At 44.4% G+C, this 18103-nt stretch overlaps 1 protein-coding gene across 8 annotated transcripts in view; it reads right to left on the reverse strand.

Moving 5' to 3' along the window:
• G6PC3 (glucose-6-phosphatase catalytic subunit 3) overlaps positions 1-18103 on the reverse strand; it is a 36621-nt gene that overhangs the window by 4548 nt on the left and 13970 nt on the right. For 2 of the 8 annotated variants that reach the window (XM_056548094.1, XM_056548093.1), the window contains 4 exons: positions 16195-16240; positions 14986-15203; positions 6140-6240; positions 5973-6051 (listed from right to left, as the gene is read on the reverse strand). In XM_056548094.1, the coding sequence (XP_056404069.1) occupies positions 5973-6051; positions 6140-6240; positions 14986-15203 (398 nt within the window). In that variant the 5' untranslated portion in view covers positions 16195-16240. Of the gene's footprint in view, positions 1-5972; positions 6052-6139; positions 6241-14985; positions 15204-16139; positions 16313-16361; positions 16531-18103 lie in introns of those variants that run through there. The other 6 variants (XM_056548100.1, XM_056548099.1, XM_056548096.1 and 3 more) reach the window with 5 other exon arrangements.

Below are 18103 nucleotides of genomic sequence, written 5' to 3' on the forward strand. Positions count from 1 at the left end.
GTGGCGTGACATCACGTCCCAGAAACCTGGAGGTTTCCGAAACTGGAGATTAAGCACCCGCATAGAAAGCGGGTGCTGCAGGGAGATCACAGGGGGTCTCAGCAGCGGGGCCCCCGTGATCAGACATCTTATCCCCTATTCTTTAGATAGGGGATAAAATGTTTTTGCCCGGAATACCCCTTTAATTGTGATTATAGGTCAAATCACTCACTCCTCATTTGTTTCAAAAATGCACAGGGCTGACACCAATCCACTTATGAGTCTAATGACTTCACCTGGGTGATTTCCTGCACCAGAAGCCTGATCAGATGATCAGGTGCAGTGATCAAACTCCCCACCCAAAGTCAGAGGATTCATAGGAATTGAAGGCTGCATTACAGGACCCATATCATTGTGCTTTTGTTATCCACAATGGAGCTTATCCCATGCCTGCCGCATCAGCAAATAAAGTAAAAAAAGACAGGCCTATACAAGAAACTATGCATTATTCTCTAATAATAGCCTATACTAAGCTATTCCAAGCACAACAAAAAAAATTCTAAGAATATCTCTGTATTTTGATTCATTCAGAGTACCCACAACCCTGACCAGTCTCCCTGTCCCAGCCACCAGAAAAAAAAACTCAACTGCAGTGCCTGGTTTCCTCCAGACATGGAGATTAGAATTGAGGCGAGAAAGTTCAATTTTGGTTTCATCAGACCAGAAAATCTTGTTTCTCCTTTAGGTGCTTGTTTGCAAACTCCAGAAGAGATTTCGTGAGTCTTATACTGAGGGGCTTCTTTCTGGCCACTCAGATCAGATTGGTAGAGCGCTGCAGTGATGGCTGACCTTCTAGAAGTCTCTCCCTTTTTTCCTACCCGATTACTTAGTTTGGTGGGGCACCCAGCTTTAGGAGGTGTCCTGGTTGTTCCAAATATTTTTAGAAGTTTGCATGTGATAGTCCCCTATGGTTCTGAAAACTTATCCCCTAGCCTTTGGATAGGGAATACGTTTTTCCTCATGTTACTTCTCCTTTGAAAAAAGCTAATAACAGGAAGAAAATACGGTCTTGGAGGCGCTGCTCAAGGAGTAGACACAAAACGAAGGACCCAGGCCAGTACAGGACAATGGATATTTAATTTATGACAATACGGACGACGCGTTTCAGCATACACACACTGCCTTCCTCAGGTCCAATTATACAATGCACTTCTCGGAGGTAGTATGAGGTGCTGGTATGGATCCTGTGAGTATGAAGTGCTGGTGTGGTCTTAGAGGATCCCTACCAGCACCCTCATACTTAAAAAGGAGTACTCCGCTGAAAAACATTTTTTTTAATCAACTTGTGCCAGAAAGTTAAACAGATTGTAAATGACTTCTATTAAAAAGTCTTAATCCTTCCAGTACTTATTAGCTGCTGTATGCTTCACAGGAAGTTATTTTCTTTTTGAATTTCCTTTCTGTCTGACCACAGTGCTCTCTGCTGACACCTCTGTCCATTTTAGGAACTGTCAAGAGCAGTAGCAAATTCCCATAGCAAAACTATCCTGCTCTGGACAGTTCCTGACATGGACAGAGGTGTCAGCAGAGAGCACTGTGGTCAGACAGAAAGAAAATTCAAAAAGAAAATAGCAGCTAATAAGTACTGGAAGGATGAAGATTTTTTTTTAATAGACATCATTTACAAATCTGTTTAACTTTCTGGCACCAGTTGATTAAAAAAAAATATATATATATATGTTTTCCAGCGGAGTACTCCTTTCACTACCTTCAAGGAGTGCACTGTATAATTGGACCTGAGGAAGGCACTGTTTGTGTGCCAAAACGCGTCATCTGGATTGTCATAAATAAAATATCCCTTGTCCTGTACTGGCCTGGGTCCTTCGTTTTGGGTCTACTCCTTGAGCAGCGCCTCCAAGACCGTATTTTCTTCCTGATATTTGCTAATCCATGTTGGTCTCCCTACGGGAGTCCGGTACCGGTCCGAGTGCAGCAGCCATTAACAATACCCACCTTGCTTCTACCTAAGCACAACCCTGGGTACTCCTATGAGCTGTGGATCAGAGTGCTATTAATTGACAGGTTGGTATATCACTTATGTGTGGAGGAGGGTTCACATCAAGTTGATATACACTACAAGGGAGCGCCCTCCTTAATTTCCTCTCCCAATATCTTCCTCCTTTAATAAAGGTGAATTAACCCCTGCCTTAATTAAAGAGGTACTGCACTTGAAAACATTTTTATTTAAATCAACTGGTGCCAGAAAGTTAAACAGATTTGTAAATTAATTCTACATAAAAATCTTAATGTTTCCAGTACTTATCAGCTGCTGTATGATCCACATGAAGTTCTTTTCTTTTTTAATTTCTTTTCTGTCTGACCACAGTGCTCTCTGCTGACACCTCTGTCCATTACAGGAACTGTCCAGAGCAGTGATGGCGAACCTATGGCACGCCGAGCCCCCTCTATGGGCACGCGGCCATAGTTCGCCATCAGTCCATTCGGGACATCCCTGTGTCCCGAAAAATCTTTTCGGGACACAAGCATGTCCCTGTTACCTTTCTGGGGCCCCCCGTTAACTTTAAAAACTCAGGGGCCGCCGGGAGGTAGCGCACGCAGGGACATCACTGATGTCCCGTGTGTGCGCCCATAGCAACAGCAGAGAGGAGTGGAGCAGTGAGGAGGATGCGCACGCATTGGTAAGTTACCTGTATGTATGTCCCGGGACCTACTGCTATGACCTGTAGGCCATAGAAGTAGATTGTGACCTCGGAGCGGAAGAGCGGTGGACGGAACACTGTGAGGCAGTACACAGGCAACAGTCTCCAGCCATACACTGTATGGCTGAAGGCTGTATGTCTGTGGGCAACTGTACTGCACCTAATGTGGGGGCGGAACTATACTGCACCTAATGTGGGGGGGAACTATACTACTAACCTAATGTGGGGAAACTATACTACCAACCTCAATACCTATTGAGACCACCAGTATATTTGCCCTGCTTAAGTCAATAGCAGTCCGATACCGGACAATAAACTGTCAATCACCCGACACCCGGTGAAGGAGACATCCGCGCCTCGCTGCCACGAGGACGCCTCCGGCACATGTACGTGCGCATCCGCAGAACCGCTGCGACAACACCACCCGCAACCCACCATCTACCAACATCACCACTGTGGGAGACTGCCGAGTCTCCGGTGATGCTGCCGCTTACCAAGACAGCTACTCAGTGCTAATACACTGCAGGATTACACAGCTCATCAGGAGGAGATCGCAGCATCCCCGTGAAGTCCAGCGCATCAGTGTCCGGGAGCGGTGAGATACAAAGTATCATACAAATATGCATGCATATTAACAGTGACTGCACACTAGCTGTTCATATTGAATATTGTCTACAAATATCAAGTTTATCTTCTACTTAAACATTGAAGTGCTTAAATAGCCGGACTCATCAGAACGGTTGCTACGGGTTACTAACCTTATGGTTGCCATTGGTTACCACAATACCAGAATCGGTATATATGAGCAGGACTTTTTTATGAGAGGAGATTATTTACCATAGAGGATGGACTAAGACTCTCCCATCCAGATCCCTCTCTATATATATGTTTATGGTGGTCTCTATATTCTTATTTTATATCTTTTATAATTTTTTACAAGTATATTTTTATATTTTATATACTGTACTATACATATGCTATAGTTCTTAATAGTTGGTGCTGCGCCTACACAAGGGCCCTGTGAGACGCAGTTGCTGCTATTTACATTTTATCTAATATTCAATTGTCACATTATATACAATCAATAAATTGAAATATTATTTTAAACACAACCTGTCCAGTTGTCTCAAACCCTGAGCCCTAATATATATATTTCTACAGACAAACTACAATCTGACACCTTGGGTATAAGTGTCTAATTAGGTAGCCCGGGTTTATTTGGTGGGTAGTCAGACAAGAGCCTCTCCAACTCTTTTATATTACTACCAACCTAATGTGGGGGGAACTATACTGCACCTAATATGGGGGAACTATACTGCACCTAATGTGGGGGAACTATACTGCACCTAATGTGGGGGGAAACTATACTGCACCTAATGTGGGGGAAACTATACTGCACCTAATGTGGGGGAAACTATACTGCCAACCTAATGTGGGGAACTATACTGCCAACCTAATGTCGGGGGACTTATACTGCCAGCCTAATGTGGGGGAACTGTGCTGCCAATCTAATGTGGGGGAACTGTGCTGCCAATCTAATGTGGGGGAACTATAAACTATCAATTAAAAAAAAAACAAGTTTGGATCATTGAACTCTGTTGTGTTCTTCTTTTAAAACAAAATATGTTAATTAGTTATGGCAACTGTATGAGTTGTTTTTTCTAAACTTAAACTCAGTATTCTGATTTCATTGCTGTTTTGGCACTTTGGGGGAAAAAAGTTAGCGTGCATTACGGTTTGGACACTCGGGCTCAAAAAGGTTCGCCATCACTGGTCCAGAGGTTTGCAATGGGGATTTGTTCCTACTCTGGACAGTTCCTAAAATGGACAAATAAGTACTGTAAGGACTAGGATTTTTAAATAGAAGTAATTTACAAATCTGTTTACGGTAACTTTCTGGCACCAGTTGATTTTAAAAGAAATGTTTTCCAGTGGAGTACCCCTTTAAAGTTTGAATCACCCCCTTTTCACATTTTTTAAATAAAAGAATGCAAACAAAAATAAATACAAACATATGTAGTATGTTCAAAAATGTCCAAACTATTAAAATATAATGTTAATTAAATCCCATGGTCAATGGCGTACACAAAAAAAAAAAAAAAATTTAAGTCCAAAATTGAGAATTTTTAGTCACTTCATATACCATAAAAAAATTACTAAAAAGCAATCAAAAAGTCCCATCAAAACAAAAATGATACCGATAGAAACTACAGAGCAGGATAGGTTTGCTATTGGGTTTTGCTCCTTCTCTGGACAGTCCCTGACATGAACAGAGGTGTCAGCAGAGAGCATTGTGGTCAAACTGAAAAGAAATTCAAAAAGAAAAGAGCTTCCTGTGGAGCATACAGCAGCTGATAAGTATTGGAAGGATTAAGATTTTTGAATAGAAGTATTTTACAAATCTGTTTAACTTTCTGGTACCAGTTGATATTAAAAAACATTTGTTTTCGACCAGAGTACCCATTAAAGGGATTCATAAATGTTAATATTCTTTTAAAGTTTAATATTCTGTCTTCTCGTTCTCATTATAGGATATTGAGGGCAGATTGATGGGGGGGCCCATTTGAATTTGTTCGATATTAAAAAGGAGATGTCTCATACTTAAAATTACAAAAAACGTATCCCCTATCCACAGGATAGGGGAGAAGTTTTAGATGGTGGGGGTCCGACAGCTGGCGCCGACCATGATCTCCTATACGAAGCCCCAGCTCTCCCCGGGAGTGGCGCATCCCGGCCTCTCACCCAAAGCGGGGGCTGCCACACCCCCTCCATCTTAAACGGATTCCCTATCCCCTTTTTCTGTCATTTTAAGTATGAGACATCTCCTTTAACATAACGAAATGTAAAAAGGAGAAACAGGCCTGAAGACTTCCCAAATGCATTGTATGTCTAGAGCGGGGTCTCTGCACACAGCAACAAATATACCAAGTGTTCATAGTTAGTGTCAGATTGAGAGACATTCCAAGACAGTCTTAAAGGACATCTGTAGTGCAAAATAACTTATCCCGAAGGATAGGGAATAAGTTATAGATCGCAGGGGGTCTGGGCGCTTTGACCCCCCGCGATCTCCTGTATGGGGTCCCGGCATTATGCCAGAAGGGAGAGTTTCGTCCCCGCATGACGTGGCAGCCGACACTCCCCCACATATCCCATAGAGATACATGGAGGGGGTGTTTCAGCCGCCACGTCATGCGGGGGACAAAACGCTCCCTTTCGGTTATTTTACACTACAGATGTCCTTTAAGAGCAACACAACAGTTCCATGCTTCTTACCTCTGTAACCGCTCAGTACAGAACATTATTATGGGCCACAGGGCAGCTCCAGTGATCATGCAGTGTCCTGAAGGGCTTCCTAAGAACAAGGTTTAGAGTAATGATACATATTTAGTCAATATCATGTAATGTGTAAAAACCTTGACACGCAGCTCGCCTGCACTGACCGGGGCCCGTCTCACAAGTGGAAGGGGACTGCTTGAGATTATACATATCATGTAGACCAGTTTCATGGATCCACCAGAACGGTCGCTCACCAAACAGGAACCTGTGAATGGACAATATGAAGAGCTAAGTATAATCCATAAAGTATAATCCATAAAGACCTCATCCATAAAGTGTGCAGTAGATATTACCATAGATAAAGTCTATCAGAAGAGAGAGAGCATTGGCACTGCTACTGTAAAAACACAAGAAGAAAACCTAAAGAGTTAAAGCTAGAGCGCCATCCGCAGGTGATGTTATTAGCTGGGTGCTGCTGACGTTCAAAGAAACAGTCCATGTAAAACATACAATGTCAGAGAATGAAAACGGGGCACTCACCTCTTCAACGCTGCAGCCAAACTGGTGAGATCACGGTCCTGATGGCATAGATGGCTTCAGGATGGCACAGACGGGTGGTAGATGTTCCCAATGTCCTTCCACCTCCCCTGCCTCGGAACATCACCACCCGTCTGTGCCATCCTGAAGCCATTTATGCCATCAGGACCATGATTTCACCAGTTTGGCTGCAGCCATGGGTCAAGTCCTGGGGAAAAAAAGTGTGGGAACTCACCCAAGCATTCCCCTCAAAGGCTAGTCCTGCAGGACACCTTCTAATGGGAACAGTGTTCCTGCTATGGAACAAGCATAGGAACTCTGTTCCCATGCGATCCTGCAGGACTTGAGCTCTGGCTGCAGCGTTGAAGAGGTGAGTGCTCCGTTTTCATTCTCTGACATTGTATGTTTTACCATATGTGGTGAGCTTGGGGGATGTAGGGAGAACAGGGGTGTTGCAGAGTAGTGTTGCAGGGTGTAGCATTAACCCTTGATTGTCGTGATGCCAGGGTGCGGGCTTCCTCTAGTTATATAAATGTTCTACCGCCACCCGTCCCAAGAACGATAGGGAGGAATAAAGGATGGTCCACAGCAGAAGTAGTAATAAACTGGAAATAACTTTACTGCAGATTTTATGCAGATGATGATAACAGTCTTTTGCAAGAGGACCGGGACTTAGAGATGAAATAAGCTTTGATTTTTTTACTGTACGCTGTTCCACTGAATTTAGGGGTATGTTTAGGTTCATTAGTCACGTAAGATTGGTAAGATTTGAGTCGGATTAACTCACGGTTTAGAATGCGCTGAAGTGGAAGGCTTTGGGCCTAGCTTGTCTTGTAGCTGTGATCACAGACCTGCTCAGTTTAGTAGTCCGGAACTAAGAGAACGATTATTGGATACAGCGCCCTTATATACAGAAGGGGCAGGATCAAAGCTTATTGGTCCCCAAACATGTCAGTCCTAAACCAGGGCATTATGGTTACATCACATGACCTAATCACATGACCTAAAGGTCCTTGAACCTTAGCATAACACACTTCTCCATAAATCACGTGACCAAAGGTCCTGTACATAAGTTAGATTATAATAAAATATATTAAATATGTATACTTTTAAATAGCACTATGAGGCGACTAGGTGTTAACCCATCAGGAAAGCTCTACCAGCATGGAGGAACTCTGACTGTGGGGACTTACCACAAAGGTACGGGACCAAGTCCAGTACCGGGACACCACACATAGATAAACCCAAACCCAAATCAACTTTTCTAATGCTGGACACCATGTCATGTTACTGGTTACACCTAACAAGGGGTCTTTCACCGGGTCGCCATCCTCTACACATATTGCAATAGAAAAAGTAACCTGAGGAAGATGCTTAGAAAAGACTGTGTCTGCTGAGCACAAGAACAACAAGATAAAGTGCTTGAAGGGGGTCACAAATTTATTATGATTTGGAATGAAGGTCTAACAATGTGACACTGCACTTACTATTCTAACTCATTTTACAAGTCTCCATAAGAGGATGGTAAGAATCTGCTTTAGACACTCTCACTTTATGAATGCCATTTCCTATAACAGAACTATATCCCAGACACCCACTAGGTAAAGAAGCCTATCGCCAATAAGGGTAGGTTCACACCATGATTTGGAATACAGTTTTTTTTAATCAGGTTTTTGATTTAAAAAAACGGATTCCTCAAAACCTGACTAAACTGTATCAAAACGTGTGTACAAAGTTTTATCTGTATACGGTTTGAAAAATGATGTCCGGTTGCATCCGTTTTTTAAGAAAAAAAAACGCATACCTTTTGAACTTTTCACTCCATTATGAATAAAGTTTCACTTGTTTGATTGAAATTCCAAGAAAAAAAAGTGTGCAAAGTCAAAAACCATATGGTGAAAACCGGATGGAACCGTACGCACATACAGTTCTGTACGGTTCCCACTGATTCCCATGTTTAAAAAAAACGTATACGGGTCAATACAGTTTTTCACCTGGACCAAAAACCGTGGTAGGCTACGGTTGTCTGTTCAGAAAAAAAAAATGTAAAAAACCGTGTGGTGTGAAAAACGGAGACAACCGTATGCAATATGGTGCATACGGTTTTCAATGGAAAGTCTATGGCCACACAGTTTTCTGTACAGTTGCATAGGTTTTTTTTTTTAAAACCGTATCCAAAAACTGTATAGAAAATCGCGGTGTGAACCCACCCTAAACTGTATCAAAACGTGTGTACACTGTTTTATCTGTATACGGTTGAAAACCATATACAGTTTGAAAAATGATGTCCGGTTGCATCCGTTTTTTAAGAAAAAAACTTATAAGTTTTGAATTTTTCACTCCATTATGAATAAAGTTTCACTTGTTTAATTGAAATTCCAAGAAAAAAAAAACTGTGCAAAGTCAAAAACTGTATGGTAAAAACTGGATAGAACCGTACACACATACAGTTCTGTACGGTTCCCAGTGACTCCCATGTTAAAAAAAAAATGTATATGGGTCAATACGGTTTTTCACCTGGACGAAAAACCGTGGTAGGCCACGGTTTTCTGTCCAGAAAAAAAAAAAGTAAAAAACCGTGTGGTGTGAATAACGGAGATGACCGTATACAATATGGTGCATACGGTTTTGAATGGAAAGTCTATGGGCACGGTTTGCTGTACGGTTGCATACAGTTTTTAAATAAAAAAAAAACTTATCCAAAAACTGTATAGAAAATCGTGGTGTGAACCCAGCCTTACGGAGGACCTGTGCAGAATTTTACTCTCACTATTGAATTATTAATTTTTTTCCCAATTTTTTCCACCATGATAAATTCAACAAATGGAAAGGTCAAATTTTAGTAAGTCATATATTGGGTAAAGTGGTCATCCCAAGATCAGAAGGTATCCCCTGTCTACAGTCTAGGACAGTGTTTCCCAACCAGGGTGCCTCCAGCTGTTGCAAAACTACAACTCCCAGCATGCCCGGACAGCCAAAGGCTGTCCGGGCATGCTGGGAGTTGTAGTTTTGCAACAGCTGGAGGCACCCTGGCTGGGAAACACTGGTCTAGGATATAACTAGCTGATCAGTGTGTGGTATGACCGCTGGGACCACCACCGATCCCAAGAACAGAGGCCAATTGTCCCCTGAATGAACGGTGTGGCAGCGTACATACGGTATACAGTCTTGCTGAAAAAAAGAAAGGGGAAAAACAAATTCAGCTCACCACTGTGCAGTACTGAATGAAGAGAAGTCCCATATGGTGCGGAGAGCAGGGCAGGCAAACAGCGGGCCGGGTCCCGGAATCCAATAGACAAAAGGGCGGGCAAAAAAGCACAGGCCTCCAGCTGCTCCACATACGTGAAAGGAAAAATGTATAAAACTTGACTTTTATTCCATCAGATTAAAAACATCTGATATCCATGGTCAAAAAACACAAAAAGGAAAGGCAACCGACGCGTTTCGAGCCTAATCTGGATCTTAGTCATGGCACCAAGAGCCAGATTAGGCTTGAAACGCGTCGGTTGCCTTTCCTTTTTGTGTTTTATGACCATGGATATCCGATGTTTTTAATCTGATGGAATAAAAGTCAAGTTTGATACATTTTTCCTTTCACGTGTGGAGCAGCTGGAGGCCTGTGCTTTTTTGCCCACCCTTTTGTCTCCAGTATTGCTGAGCATTGAACTTGACAATGTTGGGAACCTGGTACTGGTCTCACACGTGCGTTGCAGCTCATTCATTTGGGGGACAATTGACCTCAGTTATTGAGATCGATGGGGGGTCCCAGTGGTCGGACCCCGTGCCAAAACATTTGCATACAATTGTATGTATCACACATAGTTCTGCTTTACTGCGGTGTTGCCAAATGAGACAATTTCACAGACTCCTGTCATTTTAAATTCGGAAATCCCCCATGATGTTTCGAAACACAGCGTTTATCCAGCAGAAAGGAGAAATACATCCTATTCCTCATTCTATTGAACTCATTTTTTTTCTTTGGCTCAAAAAAACTGCAATAAAAACTGCAGTGTTGCTAGGGTGCCTCCAGCTGTTGCAAAACTACAACTCCCAGCATGCCCGGACAGCCAAAGGCTGGGAGTTGTAGTCCCATGCTGGGAGTGGTAGTTTTGCAACAGCTGGAGGCATCCTGATTGGGAAACACTGTGCTAGAAGCTTCACTTCATCCAGCCTGGATGGGATGGGGGCTTTTCCCATAGTATATACAGAATTTGGGGGCATTATGGGCCACTTGGTGGTGCACATGTTACTCCTAGCTCCTCTCCATTAGGACACTATTTAAAGGGGTTATCCAATATATATATCATCTGGCTCCAGAAAGTTAAACAGATTTGTAAATTACTTCTTAAAAAATCATAATCCTTTCAGTACTTATGAGCTTCTGAAGTTAAGGTTGTTCTTTTCTGTCTAAGTGCTCTCTGATGACACGTGTCTCGGGAACCGCCCAGTTTAGAAGAGGTTTGCTATGGGGATTTGCTTCTAAACTGGGCGGTTCCCAAGACACGTGTCATCATAGAGCACTTAGACAGAAAAGAACGACCTTAACTTCAGAAGCTCATAAGTACTGAAAGGATTAAGATTTTTTAATAGAAGTAATTTAAAAAATCTGTTTAACTTTCTGGAGCTAGTTGATATATATATTTAAAAAAAAAAGTTTTTCCCTGGATAACCCCTTTAATTTTAACCCCTTAAGGACCCGGGGTTTTTCCGTTTTTGCATTTTCGTTTTTTCCTCCTTACCTTTAAAAAATCATAACCTAAAAATCCATATTATGGCTTACTTTTTGCGCCACCAATTCTACTTTGTAATGACATCAGTAATTTTACCCAAAAATCTAGGGCGAAACGGAAAAAAAAATCAATGTGAGACAAAATTGAACCGTCCTATTTTTCTTCTTCAACTATTTAATTTTAGGAAGTTGTTTTGGCCTATGGAAAAAGAAATCTGTCAATCCCCCTACAGACAGCTGATTTTGTTTGGGGAAAGATGTGGCCGTCTATATATTTTCTATGCAGCTGCCACTTCAAGGTAAATATACGCCAAAATAATCCACCCAGATAAAAATGTCAGATTGCTGCAATACCTGTCATGTAGTTCTGTCTCAGGCAGATATGTAAATGGTTACAATGGTGGTTTGGATGAAGGGTGGGTTAGACACTGGGTCTTGCCTCAAGAGGACCTAAAAATGCTTCCCCCACTGCCTTATCAAAAGGCCCTCGAAGTCTACTTTTGAGTAGTGTACCTCTTGGTGAGAGGTCACTGACTGAATGTGAGGACATGTAGACACAGCACAGGCTCCATCAGAAAGAGAAACCTGGACTGCTATGGACTGGAACCGTACTGTATTTAGTGACAAATTTAGGTCCTCTTCAAAGGGGCATTCCAGTAAAAAACATTTTTTCATATCAACTGGCTCCAGAAAGTTAAACAGATTTGTAAATAACTTCTATTAAAAAAATGTAATCCTTCCAGTACTTATCAGCTGCTGAAGTCGGGTTGTACTTTTCTGTCTGACAACAGTGCTCTCTGCTGACACCTCTGTCTGTCTCAGGAACTGTCCAGAGCATGAGAGGTTTGCTATGGGGATTTGCTCCTACTCTGGACAGTTCCTGAGACAGACAGAGGTGTCAGCAGAGAGCACTGTGGTCAGACAGAAAATAACTACTCAACTTCAGCAGCTAATAAGTACTGGAAGGATTAAGATTTTTTTTTTTTAAAGAAGTCATTTACAAATCTGTTTAACTTTCCTGGAGTCAGTTGATATGAAAAAATTTTTTTTAACTGGAATACCCCTTTAAGATCCAATGATGGTCAGATTGGAGTATGGAGGCCTCATGTGAGCACTTCAGTCCTGCCTATGCTGTGGAGTGACACAACTACTGGTGTCAAGGTGTGGGGAGCCATCGGATTCGTCAGCCATCCACCCCTAGTAGTGATATGAAGGACCCCAACAGATCAGCAATACGTGCAGGACATCTTGCACACACAGCAAGTTTATCTCAGAAATCTCCAGCAGATGGAAACATTTCCTTGGCCTGCACGATCACCTGGTTTATCAGCAAATAAGCACTTATGGAACCAAGTGAGACAACCTACCAGTGCGCAGGATCTACAGGCCCAGCGGCAACATCTATGGCACTGTAATTACTTACCTAGAATTAGTAAATTCACACATAGAAAGTTTCATTCGATTCCAACAACTCCTACTTGGTGCATTTTTACTTTTTTGTCAGTGAGTGTAAGACTAAATGCAGTCCTGAATAAGAATAGCTAAGTGATAACTAGAATTAAAGGGGTACACCGCACCTAGACATCTTATCCCATATCCAAAGGACCAAAGAATAAGGGACAAGATGTTTGATCGCAGGGGTCCCGCCGCTGAGGACCCCCGCGATCTCCCTGCTGCACCTGGCGTTCATTTAGAGCATCGGGTGCAGCGCCGGAGGCTCATGATGTCACGGGCATGATGTCACGGGCATCCTATAGACTTGCATTGAGGGGGCGTGGCCGTGATGTCACAAGCCTCCACCCCGCATCGCCAGTCATCCAGCACAGAGCGACGTTCACCTTGTACACCGGATGTCTGGGGTGCCATAGCCGAGATCATGGGGGTCCCCAGCGGCGGGACCCCCGCGATCAGACATCCTTTGGATAGGGGATAAGATGTCTAGGGGTGGAGTACCCCTTTAAGGACAAAAGCTGCTTTTTGTTAGTACTGGTAGAGGGGTACAACAGCATCCTCCTCTATGACATTCATATGCAGTGATCCCTTGACCTACGATGACCCCAACATACGATCATTTCAACATACGATGGCCTCTCAGAGGCAGCATCAACATATGATGCTTTTGTATGTCGGGGCCATCGCATAAACTGCTATCCAGCAGCGCAGACTGCTTCAGCCACCGCCGGATAGCCATTTACGAGGTCCCGTGTGGTCCGCTGATGATCACTTACCTGTCCTTTGGGCTCCGGAGCGTCCTCTTCGGTATCCCCTGCATCATCGGCGCTCTCCATCGTCGTCATCACGTCGCTGCGCACGCCGTCTGTCATCCAATAGGAGCGGCGTGCGTAACGACATGATGGCGGTGACAGGGAGCGAGGATGCCAGGGAAGCAGAGGCTGCCGGAGCGTCGGGGACACCCCGGGGACGTGGCAACAGCAATGGAAGGCGACATCCAGGGCAGCGGTGACAGTCCGGAGCGGCGGGGACACGTGAGTATAACCTCCGATACCAGTGGTCTACAACCTGCGGACCTCCAGATGTTGCAAAACTACAACTTCCAGCATGCCCGCCGTTGGCTGTCCGGGCATGCTGGGTGTTGTAGTTTTGCAACATCTGGATTTCCGCAGGTTGTAGACCACTGTCCTATACTTTACATTGCACGGATCCCTCAACATACGATGGTCCATTTGGAACGGATTACCATCGTATGTTGAGGGACCACTGTACTGTGACAGAACATATGGAAGGGGTTGTCGAGATAAGACAACTCCTTGAATACTTTTACAGTGCCCTGTATTTAGAAAGCCTTGTGTATATAAGGGTATATACAGTGGTCCCTCAACATATGATATTAATTGGTTCCAGGAGAACCCTCATATGTTGAAACCATCATATGTCGAGTGCATATGTCTATGTAAAAATGGTAATTGGTTCTGGGGCCTCGGAACCATTGTATGTTGAATACATATCTCTATGGGAAACTGCTAATTGGTTCTGGGATGACCATTGTATGTGGAGTGTATGGGGAGTGTGTAACAAACCAGGGTGCCTCCAGCTGTTGCACAACTACAACTCCCAGCATGCATGTACAGCCATTGACTGTCTGGGCATGCTGGGAGTTATAGTTTTGCAACAGCTGGAGGCACACTGATAGGGAAACATTGATGTATGGGGTGTATAGTGTATATATGTATTGTATGTGATGTGTGACATCGCATACAGTACTTTACAGTTCTTTAAATACCTTCAGGGGAGGCAGAATGTCCTCCATTACCATCCTGCCGACTACAGCTCTATAGGAAAGGAAGGGGAGGGCAGCCAGCAGCTCATTGGATGCCTGCAGCAAGATGCTGCAGGTTATTGGCTATGGCTGCACTAGGGAGGCAGAACGGGACACACGGGGCACATTAAACAACTGTCAGTTGCTGAAGTTGTCAGCGCTGTCACATAGCTGTTTGTACGATGGCTCCGACACACAGCAGCATCATATGTCGAGGCTGCCTTCAACATACGATGGGCTCTGAGAGGACATCATATGTTGAAATGATCATATGTTGGGGCCATCATAAGTCGAGGGGTCACTGTACTGGATCAATCTCCTAGACTAGCGATCTCTAACCTGTGGGTCTACAGCTGCTGCTAAACTACACCAGCTAAACCATTGGCTGTCTGTGCATGCTGGGAGTCGTAGTTTTGCCACTGCTGGAATGCCACATGTTAGATATCTAGACAGTCTCACTGACTCACCATTTAAAGACAATGTTCAGCCACTCGCAGATGACGCCCATCCACAGGACAGTTACTCCCAGCTGGTACTGGAGAGCATAGGCCAGGGGAAAGTACAGAAGAAATATGCAGCCGGGATCCCCGAGGTAAGTCACCCACAGCCAGAAGTCCTCAGAGCCCTGGAGGTGTTCTTGCAGATTTCCAGCCAACGCCACCCCAGCCGTGTGTATCCCATCCATCTACAAGACAAGACATCTGATGATTAATAATCAGAAACAGCAAAAAGAAAAAGGCATTAAAGGGGTACTCTGGTGGAAAACTTTTTTTTCTAAATCAACTGGTGCGAGAAAGTTAGAACAGATTTGTAAATTACTTCTATTAAAAAATCTTAATCCTTTCAGTACTTATTAGCTGCTGAATACTATAGAGGAAATTATTTTCTTTTTGGAACGCAGAGCTCTCTGCTGACATCATGAGCACAGTGCTCTCTACTGACACCTCTGTCCATTTTAGGAACTGTCCAGAGCAGCATATGTTTGCTATGGGGATTTTCTTCTACTCTGGACAGTTCTTAAAATGGACAGAGATGTCAGCAGAGAGCACTTTGCTCGTGATGTCAGCAGAGAGCTCTGTGTTCCAAAAAGAAAATAATTTCCTCTGTAGTATTCAGCAGCTAAAAAAGTACTGGAAGGATTAAAGGAGTTCTCTAAGCTAAAACTTTTAACCCCCGCTGTGCCCGGGCTGTAAGACTATACATACTAAAGACTGTAAGACTATACATACTAAACAAGCCTACGATCCCCCGTTGTTCCGATATCGCCGTCCCGTTCTCCAGTCCCGGTCTCTTCCACTTCCTGCTGCAGCAATGTCCCGTCTCGGCCGCTGATAGGCTGAGGGCAGAGTGAAGTCACCAACCCGCAGGAAGAGGAAGCTGACAGGGACCGGAGCACGGACGGCGATATCGGAACAACGGGGGATTGTAGGCAGGTAAGTGAAAGTTTATTATGTATAGTTTTACAGCCCGGGCACAGCGGGGGATAAAAGATTTCAGTTGGAGATCTCCTTTAAGGTTTTAATAGAAGTAATTTACAAATCTGTTTAACTTTCTGACACCAGTTGATTAAAAAAAAAAAAAAGTTTTCCACCGGAGTACCCCTATAACTAGCATGATATACCTTTTGTTTTCACAACAATTGTTAGAAGAAAGAACTCTTGGAGGTATTACTTCACCTTGTGGAGATGCAGCTGGTGCACGGAGTCTTACAGGCAATGGTCCCTGGGAAGGAGAATGGAAATCAGCTCTCCATAAGGAAGAAAATGGCTGCTTTAGTGCCTATAGGTAGGTGGCCTGTAAGTCAATGTCCAACCCATTACTGAGCCTTGGAATTACATTATACCTGGTCATATGCAGCAATAAGACAATGTCTTGTAAGGCAGAGTTCTCACTGAGGGTTTTGGCACACCACACCGAGCGGTGATAGAAACCCATTGTTTTGTCATTTATTCCGAGTGTATTGCTGGGGAATGTGCCAGAAGCTGAATGAGGCTGAAAGGAGCGAATTTACCTTCATGACATGAATGAACTATATACTCATCATCATGAATATAAAGAGACCGTTATATTGGTTGTCATATTAAAAATCATATTCCATGTCAAATAAAGAGTTTACATGGGGCTGTAGAATAACCTCAAGGGGGCAGCGTTTACACTGGACTATAGACTAACCTCCTGGGGGGCAGCGTTTACACTGGACTGTAGACTAACCTCAAGGGGGCAGCGTTTACACTGGACTATAGACTAACCTCCAGGGGGCAGCGTTTATACTGGACTGTAGAATAACCTCAAGGGGGCAGCGTTTACACTGGACTATAGACTAACCTCCAGGGGGCAGCGTTTACACTGGACTGTAGAATAACCTCAAGGGGGCAGCGTTTACACTGGACTATAGACTAACCTCCAGGGGGCAGCGTTTACACTGGACTATAGACTAACCTCCAGGGGGCAGCGTTTACACTGGACTATAGACTAACCTCCAGGGGGCAGCGTTTACACTGGACTATAGACTAACCTCCTGGGGGCAGCGTTTACACTAGACTGTAGACTAACCTCCCGGGGGCAGCGTTTACACGGGACTGTAGACTGACCTCTTGGGGGCAGCGTTTACACTGGAGTGTAGACTAACCTCCTGGGGGCAGCGTTTACACTGGACTGTAGACTAACCTCCTGGGGGCAGCGTTTACACTGGACTGTAGACTAACCTCCTGGGGGCAGCGTTTACACTGGACTGTAGACTAACCTCCCGGGGGCAGCGTTTACACTGGACTGTAGACTAACCTCCCGGGGGCAGCGTTTACACTGGACTATAGACAACCTCTTGGGGGGGGGGGCAGCGTTTACACTGGACTGTAGACTAACCTCCAGGGGGCAGCGTTTACACTGGACTGTAGACTAACCTCCTGGGGGCAGCGTTTACACTGGACTATAGACTAACCTCCTGGGGGCAGCGTTTACACTACACTGTAGACTAACCTCCTGGGGGCAGCGTTTACACTACACTGTAGACTAACCTCCTGCGGGCAGCGCTTACACTGGACTGTAGACTAACCTCTTGGGGGGGGGGGGCAGCGTTTACACTGGACTGTAGACTAACCTCCTGGGGGCAATGTTTACACTACACTGTAGACTAACCTCCCGGGGGCAGCGTTTACACTGGACTGTAGACTAACCTCTCGGGGGGGGGGGGGGGGGGGGGTCAGCGTTTATACTGGACTGTAGACTAACCTCCTGGGGGCAGCGTTTACACTGAACTATAGACAACCTCTTGGGGGGGGGGGGGGCAGCGTTTACACTGGACTGTAGACTAACCTCCTGGGGGCAGCGTTTACACTGGACTGTAGACTAAACTCCTGGGGGCAGCGTTTACACTGGACTATAGACTAACCTCCTGGGTCAGTGTTTACACTGGACTGTAGACTAACCTCCTGGGGGCAGTGTTTACACTGGACTATAGACTAACCTCCCGGGGGCAGCATTTACACTGGACTGTAGACTAACCTCCTGGGGGCAGCGCTTACACTGGACTGTAGACTAACCTCCTGGGGGCAGTGTTTACACTGGACTGTAGACTAACCTCCCGGG

Source organism: Hyla sarda, chromosome 12, assembly GCF_029499605.1.
Source record: "Hyla sarda isolate aHylSar1 chromosome 12, aHylSar1.hap1, whole genome shotgun sequence".
NCBI lineage: Eukaryota > Metazoa > Chordata > Amphibia > Anura > Hylidae > Hyla > Hyla sarda.